The 27,975-nt window shown below is 43.3% G+C and overlaps 1 protein-coding gene across 3 annotated transcripts; it reads left to right on the top strand.

The window, feature by feature from the left end:
* Positions 1 to 27,975, top strand: KLHL15 (kelch like family member 15). Of its 3 annotated transcripts, none has more exons than XM_068270063.1 (3): positions 1 to 63; positions 9,986 to 10,697; positions 21,691 to 27,975. In XM_068270063.1, exons 2-3 carry the CDS (start codon positions 9,993 to 9,995, stop codon positions 22,798 to 22,800), a joined length of 1,815 nt encoding a protein of 604 aa, XP_068126164.1. In that variant the 5' UTR covers positions 1 to 63; positions 9,986 to 9,992; the 3' UTR covers positions 22,801 to 27,975. The 3 variants fall into 3 exon arrangements, with proteins under 3 accessions (XP_068126164.1, XP_068126162.1, XP_068126163.1); XM_068270061.1 differs by lacking the exon at positions 1 to 63 and adding an exon at positions 75 to 296; XM_068270062.1 differs by lacking the exon at positions 1 to 63 and adding an exon at positions 9,215 to 9,292.

Raw genomic sequence — 27,975 nt, 5'->3', positions numbered from 1 at the left:
GGGAGGGTCGGGAAGCGCATGTCCCTGCGAATCAGGGCAGAATATTACCAGGCGCTACCAATGGTATTTCGTACAACAGTGACTCGGTTTCCGGCGGTGGCACTTTGGGGTTGGTTGTTGGCCCGAGCACTGCAGGTAGTGAGGTGTGGGTGAATAACGGGAGGCGGCTGGCATGGCTGCACGGAGTTAGGGCTTATACAGATCCCCGGCTTTTATGTGTAGACTATAAGGCCGGATGTTCCAGCTACAGCTGTGTGTAGGAGCGATCCGTGCAGTGCTGCTGCTGCTGCTGAGAGGTGAGTACTGTGTGCCCTGCGCTTCCTGCCCTATCTACCCCGCCATCCCCCCTGCCTGCACCCATCCCGCCTTCCTCATGTTACTTCTGCTACTAAAGCGGCTGCCTGATGTACTTGTCAGATTCTAGCTATGGGGAATTGTCTACTCTACAGTGCTAGCACGGTCCCTGCAAAGCATGCTGGGACTTGTAGGAGATGGACAAATGACTTAAAAGGGAACCCCATGCAAAATTGTCTAAATACGTGATGTATTTGTATGATAAACATTTTTGTTGTGTGTATAATTTCTAGTATTTTTGTAAAAGTTGCTTGGGGAAAATGCATATGGGAACACTCAGTTATTTGGTATGTCAGAGGTAATTAGTAGATAAGAACCTGGTCCTGGATTATTTATTTATTTCTGCTCTATGGTACTTCCTGTGGCCAAACTGGCACTTCTCACAGGTGCAATCTGATAACTGATTACAGTTATTTGGGCACTAGTTTCCTTTACTAGTTTCCTTTAAGGCAGTGTTTTCCCAACCCTGTCCTCAAGGCCCACCAACAGTGCATGTTTTGTGGAAATCCACAGAGGTAGTTCTGCTGAGGCACTAATTACCTCACCCATGCATGTTTGTGGTTTTCTGCAAAATGTACTGTTGGTGGGCTTTGAGGACATGGTTGGGGAACTCTGCTTTAGGGGACCCAGCAGGAAATCCCCATAGGGAAATTTAGCTAATGTGATTGGGTGGACAGAACCCCCTCAAACTGCTAGATTTCCAATAGGTTGTAGTAAGCTATACACCCACAATTTGGCCAGTCACAACGCTTTGTGCTGCAGAGGGTACTGTGATTGAAGATGTTCCCTATGGGGTTTCCTAATGGGACCACTAAAGTAATCAAGCTCCATAATTTGAACTGTCAGTGCCAGGTAATCATCATTCGCCCTGCTTATCATTGGCTTTTCGTTCGCCAGATCCTATCCCGCTTCATAAAAAAAAATGCAGGAAGCTGGACTTTTCTGCTGCGGACAAAAATGGAGCAACTAAATGGGAACCGGCCCAGAGACAATCTTTGCAGGCTTTGACCTGTCCACTATCTCCTGTCTGTCAAAATTGATCTCAATGGACATAACGTGACCGCAGTCTCTTTATTGATGAAAAGTCTTGTCTGCAGTGCTTTCAATGTGAGCTTCAGTCTTGTTTTGCATAGCAGTTCCTCTCTTCTATGTGCAGGTCTCTTAGTGTACAGCAGCTTACTTTTATGCCTCAGCCCCTGATGGGTATAGATGTGATAAAATTCATCCTGGCAATTTCTCTTGCTCTGCACTGTGTGAACTCCCCTGGGCTGAGCAGGAGCTTCAGAGTCAGAAGGCTAATGATTGATACCTGTCTGCTTGATTGATCAATAGCGTTCAAGAAGCTTCACTCAGTGTAATGTACCGGTTCTGACTATGGTAATTCCACTTTGTGTGGAGCGCACACAGTGCCTAAAGTTGTTTACAGCTCATGCGCAGGGCAATGCTGCAGTAACTCTACTCTGTGTTTTAGATTTTTGGATTTTATGTTTGAAGACAAAAGGAACAGAGAGCACTTCTTGGTGTATTAACCGTTTATTTGCAAAAATAATGCGCTTTACGAAATGCACATTCAAGATATAACCCTTCTATAGGCGTATCTGCTCAGTTGAGGGAATTCCTGCCTCCTCAGTCTTGACCTGAGGAAGACGCTGTATGTCGAAACGCGTCGTGAGACTAAAGTTCATGGTGCTGGCTATACTATAGAGCAGTGATGGCTAACCTTGGCACTCCAGCTGTGACAAAACTACAAATCCCATCATGCCTCTGCCTCCCCGAGTTATGCTTAGAGCTGTCAGAGTATTGCAATGCCTCATGGGACTTGTAGTTCTACCACAGCTGGAGTGCCAAGGTTAGCTATCACTGCTATAGAGAGACTTCACTCCAGGCAGTGATACGATTGCTTTATTCTGTTGGGACGCGATTGATTGCGGAGGCAGAAGGAATTCCCTCAACTGAGCAGATTAAATAAATTTATATATTTATATTATATAAATGTATAATTTAAAATAAATGTATTTTGTATGTGCAATTCTTAAAGTGCAGTGTTCTCCCTGGGTTCTTTTAGCCGGGTGCTCCACCCGGGTAATTTTAATGAGCACCCGGCTATCATCGGCTTGCCTTCTCGTACCCCTCTTATGCTGTAAGCAGAGTTGTACAGAGAAGCACCGGCCCAGCATTCTCCTGAAACACACCACCCAGCTACTTTTTCATGCCATCCCGGCTGGAAAAAAATTCTAGGGAAAACTCTTAAGTGCATTATTTTGAAAATAAAGGGCAATACACCAAGGTGCGTGTCAGGAACCGGCCTGCGGCACGCCTGCGTATACGGTTCCCGACTGCGGGTTTGACCAGATCAAGCGGGGAGCAGCCTTAATCAAGCTACAAAACAAGGCTGTGACCCCTCAAACACTTCCCACTGCCACCACTAGCCGTTGCTAGACACGTCCACTCAGCTGTCAAGTGCTCAACACGCAAACTGCGTTTTTGTATTTGGGTCAGCTTTGCGCTTTAGGCCGAATACGAGAACGCCACGCGCACACACACACAGTTGCAATCTTACACTGTAGTGAAGCAAAACCACTAACAGTCGTTCCGAACGATACTGTTAGACTTCCCATACTAAATAGGAATGAAATGGTATAACGTGTATATCAATTGGTAGAAATCGAATACTTTATTGGTTACAAAGGATTAATAAAAACATACAGACATTAATTAAAATCAAGGCAAGTTGCGGAGCCTGAATTTCGCATACCTGAACGCTGCTGCACTATACACTCAAACTTCTCATTCATTCGTCATACACTGCAAGAACGCTAACTGGACATAGGAAAGAGTAGTACCACTTTAAATTCTTACTGCTTGAATATGTCAAAGATTGCCTTAGCCATTGCTGATGTATTAAATATTCTGTCCACTTCATAAGCAAAGCAGGATAGTGCTCATTTGGATTAGTAGTCCAAGACTTTGGCCGTCATACTGTCAGTTTTGGTAAGAGAAATGCAGACAGTTGCAGAAGCACAAGCAGAAGCCAGAAGCAATATTGCAAAAACAGCACAAAGATTGGATCTCACCACCATCTCTTCGCAGTCCATGCGTCAAACTCCGGGTTCTGCTGCTGTCACTAGCGTGATCAAGTCCATCGTATGTTGCTGCGCAGTTAAGTAAACTGTGTGGCTAGGGGAGCTGTGTGGACCTGCTGCTGGCCGGCGTCCCGAGCCTGCTCCTCGTGAGGTCTCCACGGCTTAGCGTCCCCTTAACTAATTTGGCATGTCCTTTACCGGCAGCGGCGGAGTAGCAGTCCGAAAGCGTATGTGCGTGATGAAGTTGCGTGCATGCTCAGATGCGCTCAGGCTCCGCCCACCTACGCGTTTCACGCCGTGGGCGTTTCCTCAGGGTGAGTGACATTTGCCCTTCCCCGGCTCCATTTTGTAGCAGTCAGATCCCTCCTCCGTGGGTGTGTCTAGGCTTACCTAGTGTCCCGTGACGGCTCCCAGAGTCATAGCGAAGGCAAGTAATAGGGGGACAATGGCAATGGCTTCTAATGGACATGAATTGATCGGACCATCTAGCCCATTTACAACAATGTGTTCTGGGATTCTTACAATGATCTCCTGTAACTTTTATGCGTGACTTTACACACACACAGGGACTCCATACTCGGCTCTATTAGTTATAAGCATTCATACGTAAATATGCTCGCAGGTCCAATTCCCTATTGAGGCCACGTGGATACAGTGTATTCAACTTGTCAATCCACATGGCCTCTCTACAATACAACAGATCATCATAATCGCCTCTTCTGTTAGACACATTCAAACGATAGATCCCCTTTACTGTAGTACCTTTAAGACTACTCCCATGGAACTCAGCATAGTGCGTAGCAAGAAAACTTTTTTCTTCATCAACTTCTTCAATTAGTCTAAAATGCTCTAAAACCCTGTCCTTTAAAATCCCACTCGGTTGTCGAGCGCAGAAGTGCCCCATACACACAATGCAATTACAATCTCATACGGTAGCGTTGCTCAAACCTACAATCTGGCACGGACTTTTACACAGTTACACTTCCGTCTCTTCTAGGCTATGAGTGTTAGTTTAGTACAGCAGAAGTCAAGCTTATTAAATAACGATTTAATATTCCATAAAAAACATGGAACAATGCAGAACTTAATATATACAAAAGATGTACAAAAACAAAGTAAAAATGTTACAAAGATAAAAATACACACAAGACAGGTTGCCGAAATAAAAGGGAAAAATAAACGTTACCGCGTTGTTTGAACGTCATTGGCTGGAGAACGCCGCTTCGACCAGTAGTCGGGCAGCCCTTAGCGTCTTTGCTATCTCCAGAGAGCTACTCTCGGGAGAAGATACCTGTGACTGCCCTGGACCAGCTTAAATAGTCTGAATTGTCCCCTGGGGCATTTAATGTCCTGCCCCCAGGAACTAATGCAATTTCCCAGTTTGTGACATCACCGAACGCTTGTCATAATCTTCCTGTGATATGCGAACTTCAAAGGGTTCCTGTTTCAGCTATTTGAAGGTTGCAGATTTCACAGGTAAGATTGTATCCTGAGAACAACAAGTTTCCTGTTTACACTTACAGATTTCATAGCAATTCCACTTCCAGCCCACTATTCAGACTAAGAGGTAGCCGAACGCCTGTGTGAGCTTCAACCTGGTCGGGTAAATGTCTAAAGGTAGCCATACACTGGTCGATTTGCCATTAGATCGACCAGCTGACAGATCCCTATCTGATCGAATCTGTTGAGCTGCTCCTGCCGCCTGTCCCCCCCCCCCCCCCCCCCTCTGTATACATTACCTAAAGCTGGCTCCGGGTCCTCTTCTCCGCGCTGCACCCCGCACCGCATCCCAGCGTACACTGTGTCACTCCGTGACCAGGAAGTTCAAATAGAGCGCCCTCTATTTGAACTTCTTGGTCACTGCAGTGACACAGGAAGTTAATGTACGCTGGGATGGAAGCAGGAACAGAGCAGTGCAGCGCGGAGAAGATGCCCGAGAGCCAGCGTCAGGTAATGTATACCTGATCGGCTGCCGCTAGCGACGCGCTCCCTACCCGCGGGCGATCGACGGACCGATACGATTTCGGGAGGAAATCGGATCGGCGGGTGCGTTTAGAGCGAACGATTGGCAGCAGATTCGATCCCAGTGATCGAATCGGCCGCAAATCGGGCCAGTGTATGGCCAGCTTAAGTGTTTCCTTGCTAGTGTTTAGGTAGACAATTCCTAATTACTGTCCAGGTTCCTTTGCCTATTGAAGGTGACTGGTCTATTCAATGAAAACAATGGCAGTTCCCTTGATCTCTGCCCTCAATGCAAATTGAATCTACATACAGACATTATCCAGGTGACACCTTCCAAAAGCCAGACTGGCTGACACACAATCCCATATAATACAGTAGTACACAGCAGACCTAAAAATGGGAAAATGAAAATATATTACTGTATTATCCTTAACAGCATCAGCACCCCAATATATCACCACAGTGCGCTCTCCTTTCCTTTTTCGTCTTTCAGCATTTACACAACCTTGTTTGAAGAGAGTGGCACCAGTGAACTCCTGAGTCTTTTGGTTACCAAACACAGTCACCAATCAGACAGGCACACTCTAACGCACACATCTCCTCTTTGATTGGATCTTACGTTTATTCTGGGTTCAGAGTGGGCATTGCATTCCCTGTTAAAGCAGGAATGGGAAAGTTTTGTCTCATGTTACCGGGGCATACAGTTAACCTATTTTGGTTCCTGGACGTAGTTTCTACGTCCAGGAACCATGCGCGCTGCCGCGCGCCCCCGCGGCCAATCGTGCACGCGCACTCCCGGCCGCGGATTCGGTAGCCAAGGAATCAATGTATCGGGCTATGGAGCCCGATCATTGATTCCTCTCCCCCGCTGAAAAAGCGACAGCTTCTCTCGAAGCTGAGCTTTTTCTGGCCGTCTTCTTCCTGATGCGTCACTCTAAGCGCGTGCTACGCTTAGAGTGACGTCATGTAAACAAACTCATGGCCGCCATCTTGTGGCCAAAAAGTAATACTACACCTGAAAAAAAAAAAACTGAATTAACACACATTTACATTATAAATCTATTGTTTACCTCCCACCCTCCCAAAAGTACCCTAATAACATTTTTAGTATAAAAAAAAAAACCATTACAATAATAAAAAAAAAAACATGTAAATATTTACCTAAGGGTCTAAACTTTTTAAATATCAATGTAAAGATGAAATATTTCTAATTTTTTTTTTTTTTTATTTTAAACTTGTAAATAGTGATAGATGTAAAATGGAAAAAATGCACCTTTATTTCCAAATAAAATATTGTTTTTTCCATCACCAATTAGGCTTTCTTTGGGGGGTACATTTTGCTAAGAGCCACTTTACTGTAAATGCATTTTAACAGGAAGAATAAGAAAAAAATGGAAAAATTCATTATTTCTCAGTTTTCAGCCATTATAGCTTTAAAATAATACATGCCTCCATAATTAAAACTCGCGTATTGTATTTGTCCATATGTCCCGGTTATTACACCGTTAAAATTATGTCCCTATCACAATGTATGGCGACAATATTTTATTTGGAAATAAAGGTGCATTTTTTTCCATTTTGCATCTATCACTATTTACAAGTTTAAAATAAAAAAAATATAGAAATATTTCATCTTTACATTGATATTTAAAAAGTTTAGACCCTTAGGTAAATATTTACATTTTTTTTTTTTTTTTTTTTTTTATTGGTTTTGTTTTTTTTATACTAATAATTTTATTAGGGTACTTTTGGGAGGGTGGGAGGTAAACAATAGATTCATAATGTAAATGTGTGTTAATTCAGTTTTTTTTTTTTTTTCAGGTGTAGTATTACTTTTTGGCCACAAGATGGCGGCCATGAGTTTGTTTACATGACGTCACTCTAAGCGTAGCACGCGCTTAGAGTGACGCATCAGGAAGAAGACGGCCAGAAAAAGCTCAGCTTCCGAGAGAAGCTGTCGCTTTTTCAGCGGGGGAGAGGAATCAATGATCGGGCTCCGTAGCCCGATACATTGATTCCTTGGCTACCGAATCCGCGGCCGGGAGTGCGCGTGCACGATCGGCCGCGGGGGCGCGCGGTAGCGCGCATGGTTCCTGGACGTAGAAACTACGTCCAGGAACCAAAATAGGTTAAGTTAAAAAATTTATTTTTCTTAGATGATGCGGTTTTTGATTTGATTGACCAGGTCTCTGGTTGCTGTTCAGTTTCCAAACACATCACGTATGTGAGACTGCTGGGGAGGGGCTAAGAGGAGATCCAACTACTCTTTATCTAATGCTGGGCATACACGGAGCGAAAAAAAAAAAAAAAAAAAAAAAAATGTCCTCTCACTGTGCCTTCATTCCACTGCTGCTCCTGTTGAAATTCTTGGAAGCACTTGCGTCCCTGAGTGCTTCCAAAGACAGGCGCATGCGTACTGCAGATGTGTGAGTCCCAGCTTGTCTTCGGAAGCTCACAGACATGATCACGTGCACGTTAGCGTAGTGGATAGCAGTCTCACTGCACTGGCTCCCTAGTTCAAATCCTAGCCAGGGCCCTATCTGTAAGAGGATTATGTGTTCTTCCTGGGGTTTTTTTTTTTTTTTTTTTTCCATGGGTTTCCTCCATTCACTACGTTTTTTTTCCTCCAACATCCCAAGTTAATTGCCTTCCCCCTTAAATTGGCCCTAAACTATGATGGACATATGACCATGGTAGGGATTAGTTGTAAGCCACTCTGAGGGACAGTTGGTGACAAGACTATATACTCCTTAAAGCGCTGAGGAGGATGTTGATGTGAGATATAGTAAACTCAGTCCTCAGGTCTCAGCAAAAGGCTCTGTATAAATATACAATGTATGACTAACTCTGATATAGCAAACTACAAAGGGCATTCGTGTGTGTTTCCCCAGGCAGCATTAAAGGACACATGAGTCAAATAGAAGAAAATCAGATTAACTTACCTGGGGCTTCTTCCAGCCCCTATAACTTGTGTCCCTCGTCGTACCTCAGCTCTCTGCCACTGTCCTGGGGTCCTGGCCAGGTTGGTGGCTTCTGCGTGAGCGCGTGGTCGTGCTCCTGTGGATGGGAGCATTCTGTGCCAGGTCAGCGGCTGCTACAAAGTGGACCCCAGGATACTGGCAGGGAGCAGAGCTGTGGCAAGGGAGCTTCTAGAGGCTGAAGGAAGCTCCAGGTAAGTGAATCAGATCTGAACCCGAGGTGAGAGGGATATGGAGGCTGACATATTTATTTCCTTTTAAACAATGCAAATCGCCTGGCTTTTCTGCTGATATTTTTAGCCGTAGACCCTGAACCTCTGCCTCTAATTCTTTTAGCTGTAGAACCTGAACAAGCATGCATATCAGATATCTCTGACTAAAGTCAGATTTGCAACATGCTTGTTTCAGGTGTGTGTGATTCAGACACTACTGATGCATGAAAGATCAGCTGGACTGCCAAGCAAACGGCCTTGTTTAGATGGAAATGAATATGGCAGCCTCCATATTCCTCTCACTTAAAGAAAACCTGAACTGAAAATTAAAAGTCAAAATAAACAAACATACACCAGTCATCCTTACCTCCCATGTAGGCTACTCTTCAATCTTTCTCATCTCCTGCATCCCGTTAGTCCACTGTGATCAATGGAATTTTCTGTCCTCCATTTTGAAAATGGCCCATAACAGCTTTCTGGTTGGCACACTGTTAAACTGTAACATCACCCACTTGAGCCATAGGGAAACATGGACATTACCTGGCACATCAATTGTCCTCTCAGCTATAACTGACATTAGCTGATATATAACTGACAGCAACTGATATATTTCAGTTCTGACAAAATGTTGTCGGAACTGGAAAGGATCGCTGTCAGAAGAAAATGGTGAGCTTCTGAGAGGAGCTGATGGCAAGGCAACTATGTAATGTTAATTTGAAGTTACCTCGTGTTTATTTTAAATAATTTTACTCAGTTCAGGTTCCTTTTTAAGGTGTCCTTTTAAAAATAAAAGGATTAAAGAGTACCTCAGTTCTTAATGATGGAGGATTTGGGGTGTTAGGGTTCAATACTTACCTGTTTTGGCTTCATCCCTCCAGGCAGGTGGCCACCCTGCCCCAACCCCCTTGCTGCCGAGGCTCTGGCCAACCCCATCTGTGTTGCTATGCCCGCCCAGCGCAGCAGCTGTTGCTTAATTGGTGGCTGGCTGGAGGCAACAGTGGAGGTTTTACGAAAAACTTGGGAAACCAGCCAGCAACTTTGTTCCTGGTGTGTGTGTGTGTGTGTGTGTGTGTGTATGTATGGGGGGGGGGGGGGGAGTAGAGTGTCACCTTTGACCTGATGACTTGAGACCAACACCATGAACCCCCGCCCCGCCTATTCCCCAATCCTTCATATTTTAAGACATGTCATTTTTATAGAAGGTACTCTTTAAATGAAGAATGTGGAGGAGCTGATGCTTCCTCTTTCTAAATGAGTGTAGTACATTATATTGCTTTTTGCAAAGGTGTTTTTTTTTTTTTTTTTTGTACTATCATAGAGACTTGTGTATGTATTCATGCCTCTGCCATAGCTGTGTATTCAACACATTTTAACAATGTTTTTTTTTCTCCCTCAGGTGATTCATGGCTGGGGACGTGGAAGGGTTCACTTCTTCAATCCATGATAGCAGTGTCTCTGCTGGCTTCAGGGCACTGTATGAAGAAGGTCTCTTGGTTGATGTCACACTGGTTATAGAAGACCACCAGTTCCAAGCACACAAGGCTCTGCTGGCCACTCAGAGTGACTACTTCCGCATCATGTTTACAGCTGACATGAGAGAACGTGATCAGGACAAAATCTACCTAAAGGGATTGACAGCCACGGGCTTCAGTCACGTCCTTCAGTTTATGTACTATGGGACCATTGACCTCAGCATGGCTACTGTCCATGAAATTCTGCAAGCTGCTATGTATGTGCAGCTAACAGAAGTAGTGAAGTTTTGCTGCTCTTTCCTCATGGCAAAAATCTGCCTGGAGAATTGTGCAGAGATCATGAGGCTTTTAGATGATTTCAGTGTGGATGTAGAAGGTGTGAGGGAGAAGCTGGACACCTTTCTGCTGGAAAACTTTGTCCCTCTTATGGCAAGACCTGACTTCCTCTCTTATCTTAGCTTTGAAAAGCTCAAGAGCTACCTGGACAATGACCGTCTGAGTCGATTTCCTGAGATTGAGCTCTATGAAGCTGTTCAGGCCTGGCTGCGACATGATAGGAGGCGCTGGAGACACACAGATACCATCATTCAGAACATCAGGTTTTGTTTGATGACCCCATCCCATGTCTGTGAGAAGGTTGGTGAGTTTGAAACCCCTAGACCGGATTCCCCAGTTAGCTAGGGTATCACTACACAAATGGGTGAGATGAAACTAGACACAGTACCAAATACTAGTACATAGAGATAGTCAGGGATAGATGTGGCATACGCAAGGAATAAAGTAACGGTGCTTGGACTATCTCTCTGTACCAGTATTCGTTATTGTGTTTTCAACACTGCATTCTGGATGCAAGTCTCTTTGCTAAACCTAAAGCCACCAGTGCTGTTGATGGGGTGCATGTGATATTTCAAAGGTGCAGCCAAGGTCTTCACCCCCGCCTGCCGAGTGCCGAGAACTCCCTCCCTTTGTGTACACAGTACCAAACAAAGACCGAAGAAGTCAATTGGGGGGAGCCTATTCTTCTATTTTTGTGTTCATTTTTTTTCCTCGTTCTATTTAACAGTATTGCAAAATAAACGATTTAGATATCCAATGAGCCTGGCAACCTAATTGACATTTAAACGTTCATCTTTTATTTTCTCAGGGGTTTTCTTTTTCTTCTCATCCTTGGAATGAATGCTAAGGGATGCATCAAGAAATCCAATCTGTACTATCATTTTGTGTTTATCACTGTGCCCTGATTAGATTCTAAGTTTTTCTCCCTAATAGGACAGCATTGTGACTGATATTATTTGGTTTGGTCTCTTTGCATAATTTAAAGCAAACCTGTCATAACTGTTCTTAATAATTTTAAATTCATGGGCATATACAGTGGACCAAGAAGACTTGCCTGCTTTTTTATTTATGGGCTGTGTAGATTTTCAAATTCATGTTTTCAGTCTTTTATGATGAAAGCTGAGCACAGGAAGTCTGCCCTACATTTATCTTCCTCTGTGTTTGAGAATGACTGTTGGCTCCTCTAAAACTCAATTACGGTGCTTATGTTCAAATGGTGGAGGGGGGGGGGGAGAAACTGGTTTCTTTGTACAAGCACAAACTCGTCTCACATAGGATCCCAGGCTGCTTTTATACCTCACAGGAAAACCTTTTAGGCTAACTGGAGATCAGTGCCATTGCACTTCACCTGAGTAGGCATGCCCACATCTAGCCAATAGGAGCGGTCTAGTGAGGGAGGAAAAGGCAGGCATGACTTGACTCTGGCCTGAGTCTCATACCTTACACACCAGACAGGCTATTTCAGAGCAAAGTAAAATTTAAATTTGTCAATCATGAAGCAGTGTTAAAGGGTACCCGGAGGTGACATTTCACATGAGATAGACATGTGTATGTACAGCACCAAGCTCACAAATAAAAAGGCTGTTTCCTTTTTTTTTTTTTTTTTTCTTTTCCTGTGAGAGTTGAAGGGTACCTGAAGTGAATAAAATATGCCATTTTAACTTACTTGGGGATTCTTCCTGGTCCCACGGCGTCATTCCATGCTGTTCTATTCTGCAGCAGTGCCCTTCTGAAAGCTGGCCAACTCGGCCACTCATGGGTTAGTGCACGTGGGTGGCCATGGCTGTGTGTCTCTGCATGCACAATTCAAATGTTTATGAAATACACAAGCGCAGAATGTTCCCGGCTACTGAAGTACAATCAGGCGTGCGGACTAGGGCTACACATGCAGCTTTTAGAAGGCCACTGCCCCTCGTTGGAGAAGTGCAGAATGACACACAGAACTTGGGCTAAGGGACGCCCCAGGTAAATTAATCTGGACACTTTTATTTTGCTTTAGTTTTCCTTTAAACGTAAGGTAACATTTTCCTGGCAGAGAATAGCTTCTGAGTGCAGGGAATAGCTAATAAAGTCAATCGTTTTATACAGGGCTGTGGAGTCGGAGTCGTGGAGTCGGGCAATTTTGGGTGCCTGGAGTCGGAGTCGGGAAAAAATGCACCGACTCCGACTCCTAATGAATTTGTAATTGTAATTAAAATAGAAAATATGATAAAATGTTCTATTTCTCAGATAATAGTCATTAAAAATAATGTATATATACAGTAATAGCTGTGCTTAGTCCACAAAAATGAAATAAACCAATCAAAATTAGTTACTTGTGCTGCTTCAATAAAGCAGTCCCCGTATTTTTAAGGTCAGACATACACATCTGATTGTGACTGTATATATGATGTGTACACAGGAATCTGTTATATATACTAAATAACATCTATGCTGTAAGAATAAAGCCTGATGTGTAGCTATGTCTCTAATAGAGATGGTCAATGAGATGCAAATAATTCTTCATTGATGCTGATTTATGCAAATGTATGCACCCCCTTTGCTGATGAAATCAAATAATTTGATATGTTGTTAAAATTTGGTTTGGTGACTACAAATTAAAGGGTACCTGAGACGGATGAAAAGTAAAGTTTTATACATACCTGGGGCTTCCTCCAGCCCCCTTCAGGCTAATCAGTCCCTCGCTGTCCTCCACCACCCGGATCTTCTGCTATGAGTCCTGGTAATTCAGCCAGTCAGCGCTGTCCGGCCGCATGCCGCTCCCACAGCCAGGAACATTCTGCACCTGCGCAATAGTGTGTGCATGTGCACTACGCCCGACTGGCTCAAGTACCTGGACTCATAGCAGAAGATCCAGGTGGTGGAGGAGGACAACGAGGGACTGATTATCCTGAAGGCGGCTGGAGGAAGCCCCAGGTATGTATAAAACTTTAATTTCATCTGTCTCAGGTTTACTTTGTTACACAGTAGTACTATACTCTACATATGCACTCCCCACAGAGCTGCAGAGAATCCACTGAGAATGCTGTGCACATGGAACACAGGTGTTGTCTGTTTACAATCTCCTCATTCCCCTGCAGAGTACCTGCACATCATTCTTACATGTACCCACACTTACATTGCCTAGGGCCTGATAGATGTTCTTTGTTCCGGCCTGTACCTTTTACAAGTACTTTTACCAAGGACTAGTTTTAGTCTAAAGGGAATAAATATAGTAGTCTACATATCCTTCTCACTTCAGTTGTCTTGTAAAATTCCTAAGCGTTGGCAGTTAAGAGATGAATTTCATGTTACATACTTTTAATCAACAAAATTGTAATATGCAAATTAGAGGAGTCAGAGTCGGTGGAATCCTAAACTGAGGAGTCGGAGTCGGTGGATTTTTGGACCGACTCCACAGCCCTGGTTTTATATATTGTCAAATCACAAGAAAAAGATTGACTAGTGCGGCACTCACTTGAGGTTAAATGCATGTAAGAAAGATTGAAACCGATCTCAACATGTATGTCCTTGCTGAGTGTCCAGTTGGTGTGCTCCAGCTGTGTGGATGAAGAAAGGTGAGCTTTGCAATACGAAGAAAACAGAAAGCAGGCATCATCCAATGCCAAATGTTGAGTCATCGAGGTCACTGAGCCATATTGATATGATTGGAGGTAGGTTTTGGGCACTGATTTAGCTTAGTTTGTGCTCATAATCCGTGAGCTCTCAAAAGAACCCACTTGACAACAGCCAGGGCCACTGTTGTAGTATGGCTGCATGGTATTAAGTGTGCGGCAACTCACCACAGGACATTAAGTGGATGTTTTGTTCGTTTTGTCTTCAGTAGTGTTTTGAACACCTGGACCATGCTGTCAGAGCCAGGAGGTTGGGCACTTGGAATATATACAGTATTCATATTGAGTGATTTACTTAAAAAAAGCATAGACTCGGTGTAGCAGCCACAGAACTAGCAATTTCCAAAGGAAGTCATTAATTAGTCCTGCTGGCCTCTGTCTATATTCTCTTTACAATTATTGAGGTCCATTAAAGGATTGTGATCCTGAAAAATTGTAAAAGCCTTATGTATGAGCTAGAGGGAGCTCAGCCAAGGTGGCCACTCAGGAGAAACTCTAGCATGTGTACAGCTGCTTCCTGCCATGCCAAATCTTTAACCAAAAGCTATGAATGAGGACACTGTCCTAAAGCTTCATATACATGGTAGATTGTTCTCGGATGCTTGGGACCGCTTGGGTCGAGAATATAGCATGTGTACAGCAGCCCCCAATACACATTGACGTGTGATTTGCCTGGCAGATCGACTCTGTCAAGTACCGGCCGAGGGCCTTGTTCTTCAAATAGCTACACCCCCTTTGTCATGTTCTGCTCCGTGGGCCCTCCTCTCCCTGCATAGAAACAGTAAACCTAGCTTACTAGGGGCTAGCGACACGTCTGTACAGACCCAAACTGTCACCTGAGGATCAAGAAACGTCTGTATAACACTTGTGCCTTGAACTGCTTCATCGCTAAGGTTGACTGTGTGTACGCACCTTATGCTAGGTACACACGATTTTTCAGCCGATTTCGATTTTCCGATCTATTTTATCCATTTCTATGAAAAATAGATCAGAAAAACGATTGGAAATTATCTATCGAACCATTTGTCTGCCAAACTATGTTATACTGTGTACCTAGCATTAGGTAAAGCAGTTTTAGTTTTTGCCAGCTTAACACTGTTTGCACACTTGGAAGCACCCGTTGTAGGAAATGAGCTGTGTTTCTCTTCCTATTCAGTACTTTGTTGAAGTGCTTTTTCCAGTAATTACAGGTTAGAGTATTTTTGGTTGAAGCTTCATACCCCTGGGTTTGTGGGTTTTTACAACATTATCGACAAATCTCCCTCAAACTCCCTTGCTTGTTGTAACGTTTGCGGAATCGTTTTCGTGGTCGGCGCACAAGATGCACGCTGACACAGCGGAAATCCTTCATAAACGTGTAACTAGGAGAACCCAGGTTAGGTGCAATGCACCAGCAGAGGGCAATTTCCACCGGCAGATGGAGGCGTGGAGTGCAGAGGAATAAACCCTCTGCCACAAATGCCAGATGGAAATTGTACAGATAACGGCAATGCAGGGCTGAACAGCCCTTAAAGAGAAACCGCACAGAAACAGGATGAATGTGTGTCCACCAAACTAGTCACCACCCAGCGACGGTGAACACACATCAGCAGAAGCAAAGCAAGAACGCAATCGCAGAGAATGGGGATTGCCAAGAGACACCAGACAGAAGGACAGAGCATGAGAGTAGCAAAGGCACAGCAAACAATGAGAAAATAACAACGCTGGCTAAAAGCGAGCACCGCACTCATTCGCAGCAGCGAACGCGTTAACGGCGAGGTCTCCGCACGAAAAGCGCAACAGAGACAAGCACGCCCCCCTGACTAACAATGACAAACACAAAAATAGAGGACGTGAACGCTGGCTAAACGGTTACCTCACCGAGCCTACAGCAAGCGTTCGTATCAGACAGGAGACAAACGGAAAACAGGAATATGAGAGAAGATCCACCGCTCTTCCGCCAAAACAAGTGCGATCCGGGTTCAGGGACAGGACAGGAAAGATCCACTGCTCTTTCCGACAGAGCGAATGCGATCGGGGTTCAGGAACAGGATAGGAAAGATCCACTGCTTTTTCCGCCAGAGCGAGTGCGATCCGGGTTCAGGAACAGGATCACAGATCAGAAGGATCCACAGCCGCTACAGGCTAGTGCGATCCAAACAGATGAACAGAAGGGGCTACCAGTAGCAACCACTGCTCTGGTTAGCACCCCCAGACAGATAGAATGATTTCCTGACGACCACCGCTGGCGACAGGACAATCGCAGCAGAGAGGCCACACAGACAAAACAGATAAGCAACCTAACTGCCCTAGAGAAGCTGCCTAGTGCAGGCCCGAGAATTACTCTAAGATAACTTTAACAAACCAACAGGGAAGGCTGACACTCAAGGAGTGTTTCTCAGTAACAAACCATGAAAGGATGACCAGCCAAGGATTCTGGGAAAACATGGCTTTTATACTGCCAGCCTTCAAAGGAGGCAGCTAGGTGATTTGCATAACAAATGTATGCAAATTCCTCAGCAGCAGAGCAGGTCAGAAACTTGCAAAGGAAAGACAGGTCTCTCTTCCAGAGACCTGCAGCCCACAGACTAGAGGAATGATCAAACAGCTGTCTGCCTGTGCAGCCAGCTGAGCGGATCATTACACTTGTTATGTGCAGCAGCTCCTGCATATAACTCGCTCAAGCACGGGAGTACCGTTCTGAGCTGCGGATTTCTGTCCCGAGCCGTCGGGATTACCGCTGAGGAGGTTAAAGATAAACTTTCAGACCGGTGTAGTGCATGTTATAGTTTGTAGTCAGGCTGCAAAAAGTGTATGTTTTGCATTGAAAGAACTGAACTTACATTTGAAGGTGTTAAGCGCATGCAGTTCACACTGCCAGGTTACACAGCTGCTGTGAGAGCTGTAAAGCAGGGGCGTAACAATAGACCCTGCAAAGGATGCAGACACAGGGGGGGCCAAAAGCCACAGGGAGGGGCCCGTCCTGAGAGACGGGCAACGAGAGAGAAAAAAACTTTCTACTCTCTGCACAATTGTTCTAATGACTGCATCTGCTCAGCCAGTGATAAGGAATCATACAAAGTTTTAAAGACAGATGTGTGTACTAGGCAATTGAATAACATTGGTTCTGGGGAAGGGGGGGAGGGTTAGGGGGTTGGCAGAAGGGGGTCCTATCCAAAGTTTTGCAGGGGAACCCAGTGATTTCTAGTTACGCCCTTGCTGTAAAGGTTCACCATGAGCTTGCTGAGTAATCTGTAATTAAAGCACTAGAATAATAGCAACTCTTAAACCCAGTACATGCCACGCCATTTTCCATCAGATCGACAGGACGACTCAATAATTTCCAACCGGTCGGATCAAGTCCTGATCGATTTTCCACAGAAGTTAATGGAAAATCAAGTTTTTCCGATCAGTTGGATATGTATAGAGTCGATCTGATTGAAAATTGCATGGTGTGTACCGGGCTTTAATTAATGTACATGTACGTGTATTAGGAGTTGATAGTATCCTGCAGGACCAGGCTTCACTCATGCTTATTCCCCCCCGGACAGTTCAGGGCCAAGTTGCATACAGACATGTCACTGGCCTGTAGGGTAGTGAATAGTGAAGCATTCTGTTACTGTGGAGGGGGGTGGATAGATGATGCACAATAGGCCAGCACGGAGCAGAAGGGCTAAAGAGGGAGAACAATAGTCGGCCAGGGCTCCGATGACATGATCCAGCAGAACCAATCTCTTGCCTGCATCCTGGGGATTGCGAGGATGTTGTATGCTGGATTCTCAGCAGAGGTGGCCCCAGAACCATCAAGCATGTGTACGGAGTTTAACACTTTTTTGCTGCTGAATTACAAACGTTACCATGTTTACTTTATACACAGAAAAAGGCTACAGATAAAAGCCGGCATCTCTTTATTAAAGAGAATATGTATTGTTAAAATTGCACAAAAGTAATCATACCAGTGCTTTAGGGGACATCTCCTATTCCCCTCTGTCACAATTTCGCCGCTCCCCGCTGCATTAGAAGTAGTCTAAAACAGTTTTAAAAAGTTTGTTTATAAACAAACAAAATGGCCACCAAAACCGGAAGTAGGTTGATGTACAGTATGTCCAGACATAGAAAATACATCCATACACAAGCAGGCTGTATACAGCCTTCTTTTTGAATCTCGAGATCATTTGTCTGTTTACCTTCCTCCCCCTGCAGCTATCATCCACTGAAGAGTGACAGGCTGATTGTTTCTTCCTGCAGACAGCTCTGTGTCTGTAATTCCTCAGTATGTGACAGCCCAACCAGCTCAGAGGACGATATATCCAGCTTGTAAAAGGCAGGCAGCTCTCTTCTCTCACTGATGAGAGCAGAGAGGCTGCCTATTCCAAATAACACACACGGGAGTGTGCATAGAGGGGGGCGTGCATAACAGATCAACAACACTGAAGATTTGGCAGCCTTCCAGACACAGGGCGACAAATCCGACAGGAGAGAGATAAGTTGATTTATTACAGAGATGGTGATAGTAGAAAGTGCTGCAGTAAGCCAGAGCACATTAGAATAGGTTTAGGAACTTGTAGGATAGTAGAAAAAAGGATGACATTTTTGTTAGTCTCTTTAATAATATCAATAAACTTTCTTGCTTCTGAGTGTAATATTAATGTTTTGCAGGCTACGTAGGTCCTTTCAAGGTGATACATTCATTGCAAACATCTGTAATCTTGCAACATTGCTCTTAATACTGGGCAGTATGAATAGGTGCTTCTAAACTCTCGCTGGATAGTGATGGGATCTGGCCAAGCAGCTGCTGCATAGTGTCGCTATGTATCAGCCGTTCAGCTGGAACGCATCACTATCAGAGTCTTTAGAGGCACTTATTCATACAGCCCAGTATTAACAGCAATGTTGCAGGATTATAGATTTTTGCTTTTAACATTTTACCTTGATAAAGAGACCCTATGTGGCCTCAATGATGGTTTATTCAAGGAGGTGTTGGCTTTTACCTATAGGTCTGTCTCTCTTTTTTTGGTTTAACATGTAAGGAGCGTGAGACCTAGATTTTTTTTTTTTTTTTTTTATTTTTATTTTTTTTATTTATTTATTTTTTACCAGGTATGCTTTATATACAGGAGAACTTTCTGCTGAAGGATTTAAATTTTTTTTAAAGACAGAATTTATGCACTGTTCCTCTGATCAGTTTTCCCTTGACTCTCAATTATCACCCAATCTCTACTGGTGGAAAAAAAGTCTCACAAACTAATGCTTCCACATTGTTCCAGCCTTGAGATGGTGTTGTGCATTGCCTGGTTCCCCAACCAGCCCCTGTTTGAGAGTATTCTAGATGCCATTTTGCAAAGTCCAAGCAAGCTTTCACATGTCTGTTTAGTAACAAGTTTGAATCAGGATGATATGCCACCTGGTCAGCCTGCGCTGCCTCTCAATCTGCACTGGCACACAGACAATCCAACCGCTTTGATACAATCTATGTGCCAGCCAGCTGTTTGTTTTCCATCTTGCCACTTCAGTACTTCACTCATCTGGTATTTGTGCAGTTGTCAGTTACGGTCAGGTTTTTGATCACTAGTAGAGATGCTAATAGTTGCTTGAATGAAAATTGCATGCATCTTGGAACTGAATCCGTCCAGACGGGAAAGAACTGCCTGTGATTATCGTAATTCAAAGGCGAATACAATTTGCATGCAAGTTAGCATCTCATTGGTCACACATCACCAAGGCTCTTTGCCTCTGGTTGCTCAGTTTTGCTAATTGGCACGCTCTAGGACAGTGATTGTGTAGTAATGAGGGTGTGATCTAATGCAGCTTCACTGTAAATTGTTTTAGATATACTGTACCTCCATAGTACAAATGTAATGTTTATTACACTTGTATGTATTTTCATATCAATTACGCTTTTCACTTATGTGTATCCTACCTGCTATGAAGAGTGGTACTGCTCTGTTTTGGCTGTCAGGCAAGATGGCTGCCCGTGGTGCCAAACAGTTTTCTTCCCTAAGTGAAGAGTTGCTTTTACTGGGGAATGAACTTTCAGTGAACAACAGTGCTTATTAGGTCCTGAGCCCAGTTCTGTCTGGTTTTCAGTTATACATCGTTAGGGTCCATTCACACTGAATCCGTTACTGTCAGTTATAACTGAACAGACAACTGATGTGCAAGGTAATGTCCATGTTTCTCTATGATTCAGTTCACATTATATGCATTTTAACTGATGCTTTTTTACAATGCACTGCTATGTAACAACCGATTAGTTAAGCCTTGTTCACATTGTAAATGAAGAATGGCCATGTGATCGAAAAGCAACACACACGATCGCACACCTTCTGTGCTGCTGATCACTTCACTACAGTGAATGGGATCAGCGATGCCCTTTGCCAAAAATGCATGCAGCAGTGCGATAGCGCATCGCAATGTTGCGCAGCGCACATAGTCAATGTCAGAAGTGATATCTATGCACTTCTGATGTTCTTGCGTGTTACTCTCTGTACGCACTGCCAAAATGTGCACGGCAGAGTGTATAGCGTGAATGAGGCCTTAAAACGCATCCGCTTTTAAGTGTTTAGTGTGAATAGGCCCTACAGATGCTGAGAAGCTGGCACAACTGTGTTAGTGGGCTCAGGTCCTTATTTGCATGTGATATCATGCTTGTACATATGATCCCTTTCTTGTGGAGTAATCTGGTAGACCCCTGAACACCTAAACCCCCTGTTTTTAATTATCTGTTTTTCTTAGTATACAGAATGCATTTTATTTTTAATGTTGCCTTTTTTAGATGCCCAAACTGTTTCTTCTGTGTTGCAAGATGGCATCTACGTAGCAGTTAAGTTAATAGGAGAGGTTGATGGACACAAAACTACATGTTTTATGATCCCTTGCAGTGAATTTGTCTTTCCAATATGGCTCTAACTGTGCTTTTTTGTTTTTTTTTGTTCTTTACACTGTGATTCATTCAGCATCTATACATGCATAACAGAATCCTAGCTGTGGAATTACCTGGCTCACAGTCTAGAGTAGATTGACGGCCCATCGAGCAGTGCAACGCTGCAGTTCAATAGATGTTTAATCGATTCGATTTAGAATGAAATCTATCTCTAGTTTGTGTGGAAGTATTCGAGTCCCCCAGTCAGATTTTGATTTGATAGAAACAATCGGTTGTGCAGCATTTTTTTTTCTCAACCCCATAAAAGTAGATCAGGAGTGGCATTTTTCTGATGCATTTTAATAAATATTGAATGGTGTAGGCAGGGTATATTGTTTTAAAGACCCAAGCAATTTTTTGTTTTCCATAATTGAGGAGAAATTGAACTCAGGCGTGTACATTGGTCAGATTTTTTTTTTTTTTTAATTCAGCTGTTACAGTGTAATTCTTGTATTAAAAAGAAATATCAAAAAAATGTATTGTGTATTCCACCTTTAGTTATGTTCTATTCACTTTTAGTAAAATGCATACCTTTAGTAAAACCCACAATTGCTTTGCTAAAACACATACAATGAATCATCCAACATATAATTATATTGGATATTTTGGAGAAAGATCATTCCTTGGTTATAATTATTTCAGTTTGGGTGAAATTAACTACCGTAATAGCAACATCCAAGTTATTTTTAAGAATGGATTGGTAATCTATAGTATTTTTTGCTGGGCTTACTAGAACTAGCTGTGTACTTAAAAACTTTATTTTTGTTTCTTGTTTCAGGTGAAAACGTCTGAGTTTTACAGATACTCACGTCAGCTGAGGCAGGAGGTGGAGTTGGCACTACACTACTTTCATAATGTAAGCGAGCAGCCATTGTTGGACATGAAATCCAATCACATTCGTTCAGCAAAACCTCAGACTGCAGTATTCCGAGGGATGATTGGACATAGTATGGTCAACAGCAAAATCCTCCTCTTGCACAAGCCACGAGTATGGTGGGAGCTTGAAGGTCCCCTGGTACCTCTCCGACCCGACTGCCTTGCCATTGTTAATAACTTTGTCTTTTTGCTTGGTGGAGAAGAACTGGGACCAGATGGTGAATTTCACGCTTCTTCCAAAGTCTTCAGATATGACCCAAGACAAAACAATTGGGTTCGGATGACTGACATGTCTGTACCCCGGTCAGAGTTTGCAGTGGGTGTCATTGGGCGATATATCTATGCTGTTGCCGGTAGGACGCGCGATGAAACCTTTTACTCAACGGAACGTTACGATATAGTAGAAAATAAATGGGAATTCGTGGATCCCTATCCTGTAAACAAGTATGGCCATGAGGGTACAGTTCTTAACGGTAAGCTTTTCATCACTGGTGGAATTACATCTTCTTCAACTTCTAAGCAAGTCTGTGTTTTTGACCCAAGCAAGGAAGGCACAGTGGAGCAAAGGACCCGGAGAACACAAGTGCACACAAACTGCTGGGAGAACAAAGGAAAAATGAACTATGCCAGATGTTTTCACAAGATGATCTCTTATAATAGCAAATTATACGTGTTCGGTGGTGTTTGTGTTATACTAAGGGCCTCTTTTGAATCACAGGGATGTCCCTCCACGGAGGTCTATGATCCTGAAATAGATCAATGGACCATTTTAGCATCTATGCCTATTGGAAGGAGTGGTCATGGGGTGGCTGTGCTGGACAAACAGATCATGGTACTTGGTGGACTCTGTTACAATGGCCATTACAGCGACTCTATCTTAACATTTGATCCAGAAGAAAACAAATGGAAAGAGGATGAGTATCCAAGAATGCCTTGCAAGTTAGATGGATTACAAGTATGCAGCCTGCATTTCCCGGAATATGTTTTAGAGCACGTGAAACGATGTACTTGAGCTGCAAGCTAAAAAAAAATAAACCTGGTATAATTTTTTTTTTCCTTCAAAGTCCTGAAACACTTCAAGTTTTTACCCAGTCTTTGGTGTATGGTAGTATTTATTAAAGGCTTTCAACAGAGTGGGGAGCAAGCTAAACAGATTAGAAAATACTGAAAACTATGAAAGGGTCTGCTAATTTGAGTTGGGCATATCTGTGATGATAGTGTGAAATTGTTTAACAAGGTTTTTAGATATATATATTTTTTAAACCTTTTATTTATACAGTTTTTTTTTTTTAATAGTACATCTGTGTGGTTAGATTTTTATTTTTAATTCTTCAGTCTCCAGTAATTTCAAAAATCTTAAAATGGTCTAATCAGGGAAGGCTTAATTTGAAAACATATCTGACCCCTGTAATGTTGGCCACACATGCTGCAATTTATGGGAAATTTTACCAATTTGTATGTAGTGTGTGAGTGCTCCTCAAGAATCTAATGCAATTGTTGCCAATTGCTTACTACCGTACTTCTTACTGCACATTATATGCTATGTAGTATGTGATTGAAAGTGATTGACACAATCCATCAGCTATAAATCATCTTCTAAGTAAATTATGACAATCCAATCCTATTTCATTGCTGAAAGTGCTCCCTGATATATAGATGTGGTAAGATTGCCTAAAAGACTACTATATGTGTGTCCATCAGTAGATTGATGTAATACAGAAAATTGCCTAGCCTAATGATGGAGTGGAAAAACCACATCAAAGCTGCAGACAGTGAAGCTGAGGCTCTAAAGCTACATACACACTAAATCTTCTTCATTTTTTTCCCAGATCATCATAGCTGGAAATGTAAAGGGTGTACAGGTGTCCTCCCGATGACACTGGCCACCCTTGTAGCGACTGACCCAGCTAGACCACTATCCACTCTCTTTTGCACTTGCATGAACTTCAAAGCCATCTCTTGCAGTGTAGTGCTGCTCATGCATATTCTCCCACAACCCACCTCCATAGACCACAACTTGCTACTTGACCAAAATCCTAGCTTCATTTCTATAGAGCAATTGTTCCAATGCTGCAACCTGAAACAATCTGGTGACGAACGTGGGAAGTGTGTACGTAGCTTTATACATTGCATGAGTACGTTATAACTTGCAACTTGGGTGGACAAATTAAAATTCCTGCTGAATTCTAAAGTTCTAGCTCATTTTAGCAATTAGAGGAAGAATCTGAGAATCCAGTTGACATTTGTAAGTACCTCTGGCTCCCTGGATTTTCTTCCTTTTACTAAAACAGACAAACACTTTTTTTGTGTTTTGAAGAAGGCACGGTCAATAAAATGCAAATTACGAGCTTAGAGACTCAGATGAATAAAGTGCACGATTTTTTTTTTCTTACTCGGGGGTTTCTCCAGCCCTATAAGCACAGATGCATCCCTCCCCATCCTCCCGCGGTCTCCCGTTCAGCTGCGATCAGCCCCGGTAACGGGCTCAGTGGTGTCAGTCCGGGTCTACTGCACATGCGCGGGAGGCATACGCAGACTGGACCCAACTGAGTCTTTTACCGAGGCTGACCACAGCTGAATGGGAGACCGCGGGAGGACGGCGATGGACGCATCTGTGCTTATGGGGCTGGAGGACATCCCTGGTAAAAAATCTTGCACTTTATTCATCTCTGAGGGCCAGTGCACACCAAAAACCGTTAGCGTATCCGCAAATGTTAGCGGTTTTTTAATCGGTTTTTCAGAGAGATTCTAGGCATGTTTGGAGCGATTTTCTAAACGTGCCTAGCGGTTTTTGTGTAGCGTTTTTATATTTTGTTACAGTACAGCTGTAACGAAACAGCTACTGTAACAAAAACGCTTGGAAAACCTCTCTGATCTAGCATTTTTCAGAGCAGTTTTCTACTTTCCTGTAGTTAACGTTGAGGCAGAATTGCCTCAGAATTCAGCAAAAATGCTGCAGGACCCAAGTTTGCGTTTGGGGAAAAAACGAATCGCTCTGGTGTGCACCATCCCATTGAAATACATTAGCCAAGCAAATTGCAACCTGCAAGTGTTTTTTAAAACGCTCAGAACCGCTCTTGGTGTGCGCCAGCCCTGAGTCTCTTTAAGCTGATCTTATGTTAATGGTGGCCACTAATAATCCAATCATTTTCATCCAATCTTACCATTTCTTTGTAATATAAGGGAGTGTCTAAATTATCCATTCAATATATTCACTCAATTTACCGTATACTACATAGATTTGGTAAAATTGGTTGAAAAATTAGATCATTAGTGGCCACCTTAACTTTTATGCAGATTTATGAAGTTTAGAAATGGACCAACCAAATCCCTCGGTGGCTTCATTCTGTTGGTCCATTTTCAAGCTGTATAAATTTGCATTAAAGTTTCGCATCAATTCAGAATTCTTTGCATCTTATTGTTCCATCACTACTAGAAAGAAAAGCGATGATGGTCAAGGAGATGGCAATGGTTCCAAGCGGATGCAAATTTATTGCAATTTGTGCATAAAATGACCACGGAATTTGCATCATCTCAGATTTATTTGCATCAACAAATGTCTTCAACTAACGTTATAACTCAGGCCGCCTATTGCTACCTCCCCTTTTTTTATTTTTTTTATTATTGTTATTGCTGCCACAAGGCAATCTTGGCACTGAGATGTGGAGATTCGCTAAAAGCTCCAGAACTTGCTATGCTTCTTAATAACTCTTTAAGAAAAATCACAGAATGTGGGTTTTCTGGTGATTCCAGTGGCAAAATGGTTAAATAGTACCTATTTATTTTCCTTTTTTTGAGTTAGTCTACTATTACATTAGACGTCTTGGATATCTCACATCAGAACTTATATGTAGCCTGCTTTAGGGCAGGTGTATAACAGTGCTGGATTAGAGCTCATGCACCATCTACATTGTAATCAGTACAGCTGTTTAGGGAGGCCAATTGTGGTGTACACTAGCGGTTTTTGTTAAAGCGGTATTGTCACCATAGTGTATTAAGTGATAAAGATGCTAATCCTGCATTCAAAACTGCAAATCTTTTTCTGCTGTTATGGTTTGGAGTTATCACATACTTTAGGAGCACTGGCCCTAGTGCCAAACAGTGCTGAAAAGTTGAATGCTGGGAGTTCTTTGTATCTATAATATAGTCCTCCTCTTTCATTTATTTCCCTGCCTAGTTGATCACTTGTGTTTACAAGCAAGGCTGAGGTGACTCAGTGATTGGATGTGTAAATAAAAAAAAAAAAAGACTCTGGGAGGAGGGCAGCTAATGAATACACAATGAGCAAGAGAAGGGAGGGGGGAAAACAAGTCGGGGGAGGATATGATGTCAGCATTAGCTTGGCAAGATGGCCACTGCCTAGAATAGGATTTTCTGCTTTTTCTTTGTAAAATTCACAGGAATCATTACGTGGATAGCACAATACATCTATTATGTAAGTAGAAGTAGTATTTATCTACTTATGTTTTTTTTTTTTTTATTTCTAGGTTAGCATGGGTGTCACTTGTTCTTTAAGGCCCAGAGCCTTGTTTTAATGTGGCCATTCTGTTATCACTGTGATTTGGCTCACAGTGATAACCTGGTAAGGAGCTAATGAAACTGGATACTTACCAATGGGAGGAAGTTTGGCGGTCACATGACAGCTGAGTTTACTTCTGCAGCGATCGGCTTGGAACTGCAGAAAGCTGCGGCGTAGAATTTATGCTGAATCAGTTAGTGAGACGCGGATGCAGTGTAGATTCTATCTACCATTGTCCCAAGCCACAGCTCAGGTTTAGATTCACATACTTGCCTAAGGAGAGGGAATCCTCTGGATCCTCCAAAGGCATTCCACCCTGTCCTCTGGGCCCCCATTGCTGCCCGGGACCCTACAGCTGATCGGGGCAGCACTCTCTCTTCTTCTGGCACAAGCATGGCTGTGCTTCTGCCAGGACACGAGCACAGCCACACCGAACAGCCATACTGTGTGTGTGTGTGTGTGTGTGTGTGTAGAGGAGCGCGGCCCAAATCAGATTACCGTAAAGTACTTGTTGCTTGCGTACACATCAGGGTCCACAAGCAACAACGGGGGACTGGAGGACGGCGTGGGAAGCCTCATTAGGATCCAGAGGTTTCCTTCTGCTTAGGCAAGTGTGATTTCTGTACCTGAGCCTCGACTCAGGTTCACTTTAAATGAAGTGAAATGCATAGTCTGTTTAGCTATGTTTTAGCTGCTTTCCAAAGCACTAGTGTTCAGCACGATGGTGCTAATAAAGGGGACTGCAAAGTGTGTGGCTTGACTCATTTGTTTTATATGCTGGTACCAGGTAATGTCTTGTGAGTACAAGAGTGTGCCTTTCTTTACTGCTACAGTAAACCTAAACAGATGTCTAAAGCTTCATATACATGCTAGATGTATCGGCTTTGGTGGCCATTCAGGTCAGTCTGTACGTACTGTTGTCAGCTGAGCTCATTTAAAGGTCTGGCACTCTGGATCTTGAAATGACTGCAATGCTGTGGTCGCTGCTCCATTGGCACGATACATGCTGCTCAGCTGTAGCTGAAGGATTTCTGTATGTGCTTGTGTAGTAAACTGTCGCCCTAGTGATCAAATTCCAATCGCTTCAAGGACATGTTTCACACCACGGGCAAAGCACTAGAGCAATGTCTCCCTATGTGCAGTGTTTTAATTGTGAAAAGGACTGCATTTAGCATTTTGGGAACGATTGTGCTGTGATTCTTATTCCCTGAATTGCTATCACCAAAAAATTGCAACCACTTAAATGCTAGCGACTGCGATTTTCAGGGTGAAAAAGGCCCCAATTAACAGTGTATGTAGCCTTGCATTACAAGAGCAAAGATGCCAATCTTGCTAACTCATCAGAAGGCCATGTTCTGGAGCTATTTGCTGTATTACACTACAGAAAATAAGACCATTCTTGTACTTGCAAAGCTTGCTAGTGAAAACATTAGGTTAATGGATACCTGAGTGCTTGTAAATTGTAAAAATGGGGGGGAGCAGCCATGTGTAGGAAGCAATCCTCATGCCCACTGCTCCCTCCCCCCCCCCCCCCCCCTCCCTTATCTTCTAAAGGCTTACCAAAGCTACTTCCAGGTCAATCAGGTTGGTGAATAGTGAGCAGGCGCTGCCTGTCGATGTGTGCCCTTGGACGCAGAGCGCTCCCAGCTGTGGGTGTTTTGATCAAGG

The sequence above is a fragment of the Hyperolius riggenbachi genome, chromosome 2 (assembly GCF_040937935.1).
Source record: "Hyperolius riggenbachi isolate aHypRig1 chromosome 2, aHypRig1.pri, whole genome shotgun sequence".
Taxonomy (NCBI): Eukaryota; Metazoa; Chordata; class Amphibia; order Anura; family Hyperoliidae; genus Hyperolius; species Hyperolius riggenbachi.
The sequence above is the reverse complement of the archived record's forward strand: the minus strand, read 5'-3'. Positions and strand labels throughout refer to the sequence as shown.

What these genes read in the sequence shown, in the direction of transcription:
- KLHL15 (XM_068270063.1), top strand. Translation starts at nt 9,993, where the DNA reads ATGGCTGGGGACGTGGAAGGGTTCACTTCTTCAATCCATGATAGCAGT. An exon ending in CATCCCATGTCTGTGAGAAG is followed by an intron (nt 10,698 to 21,690) that starts GTTGGTGAGTTT and finishes TTCTTGTTTCAG; the next exon opens with GTGAAAACGTCTGAGTTTTA.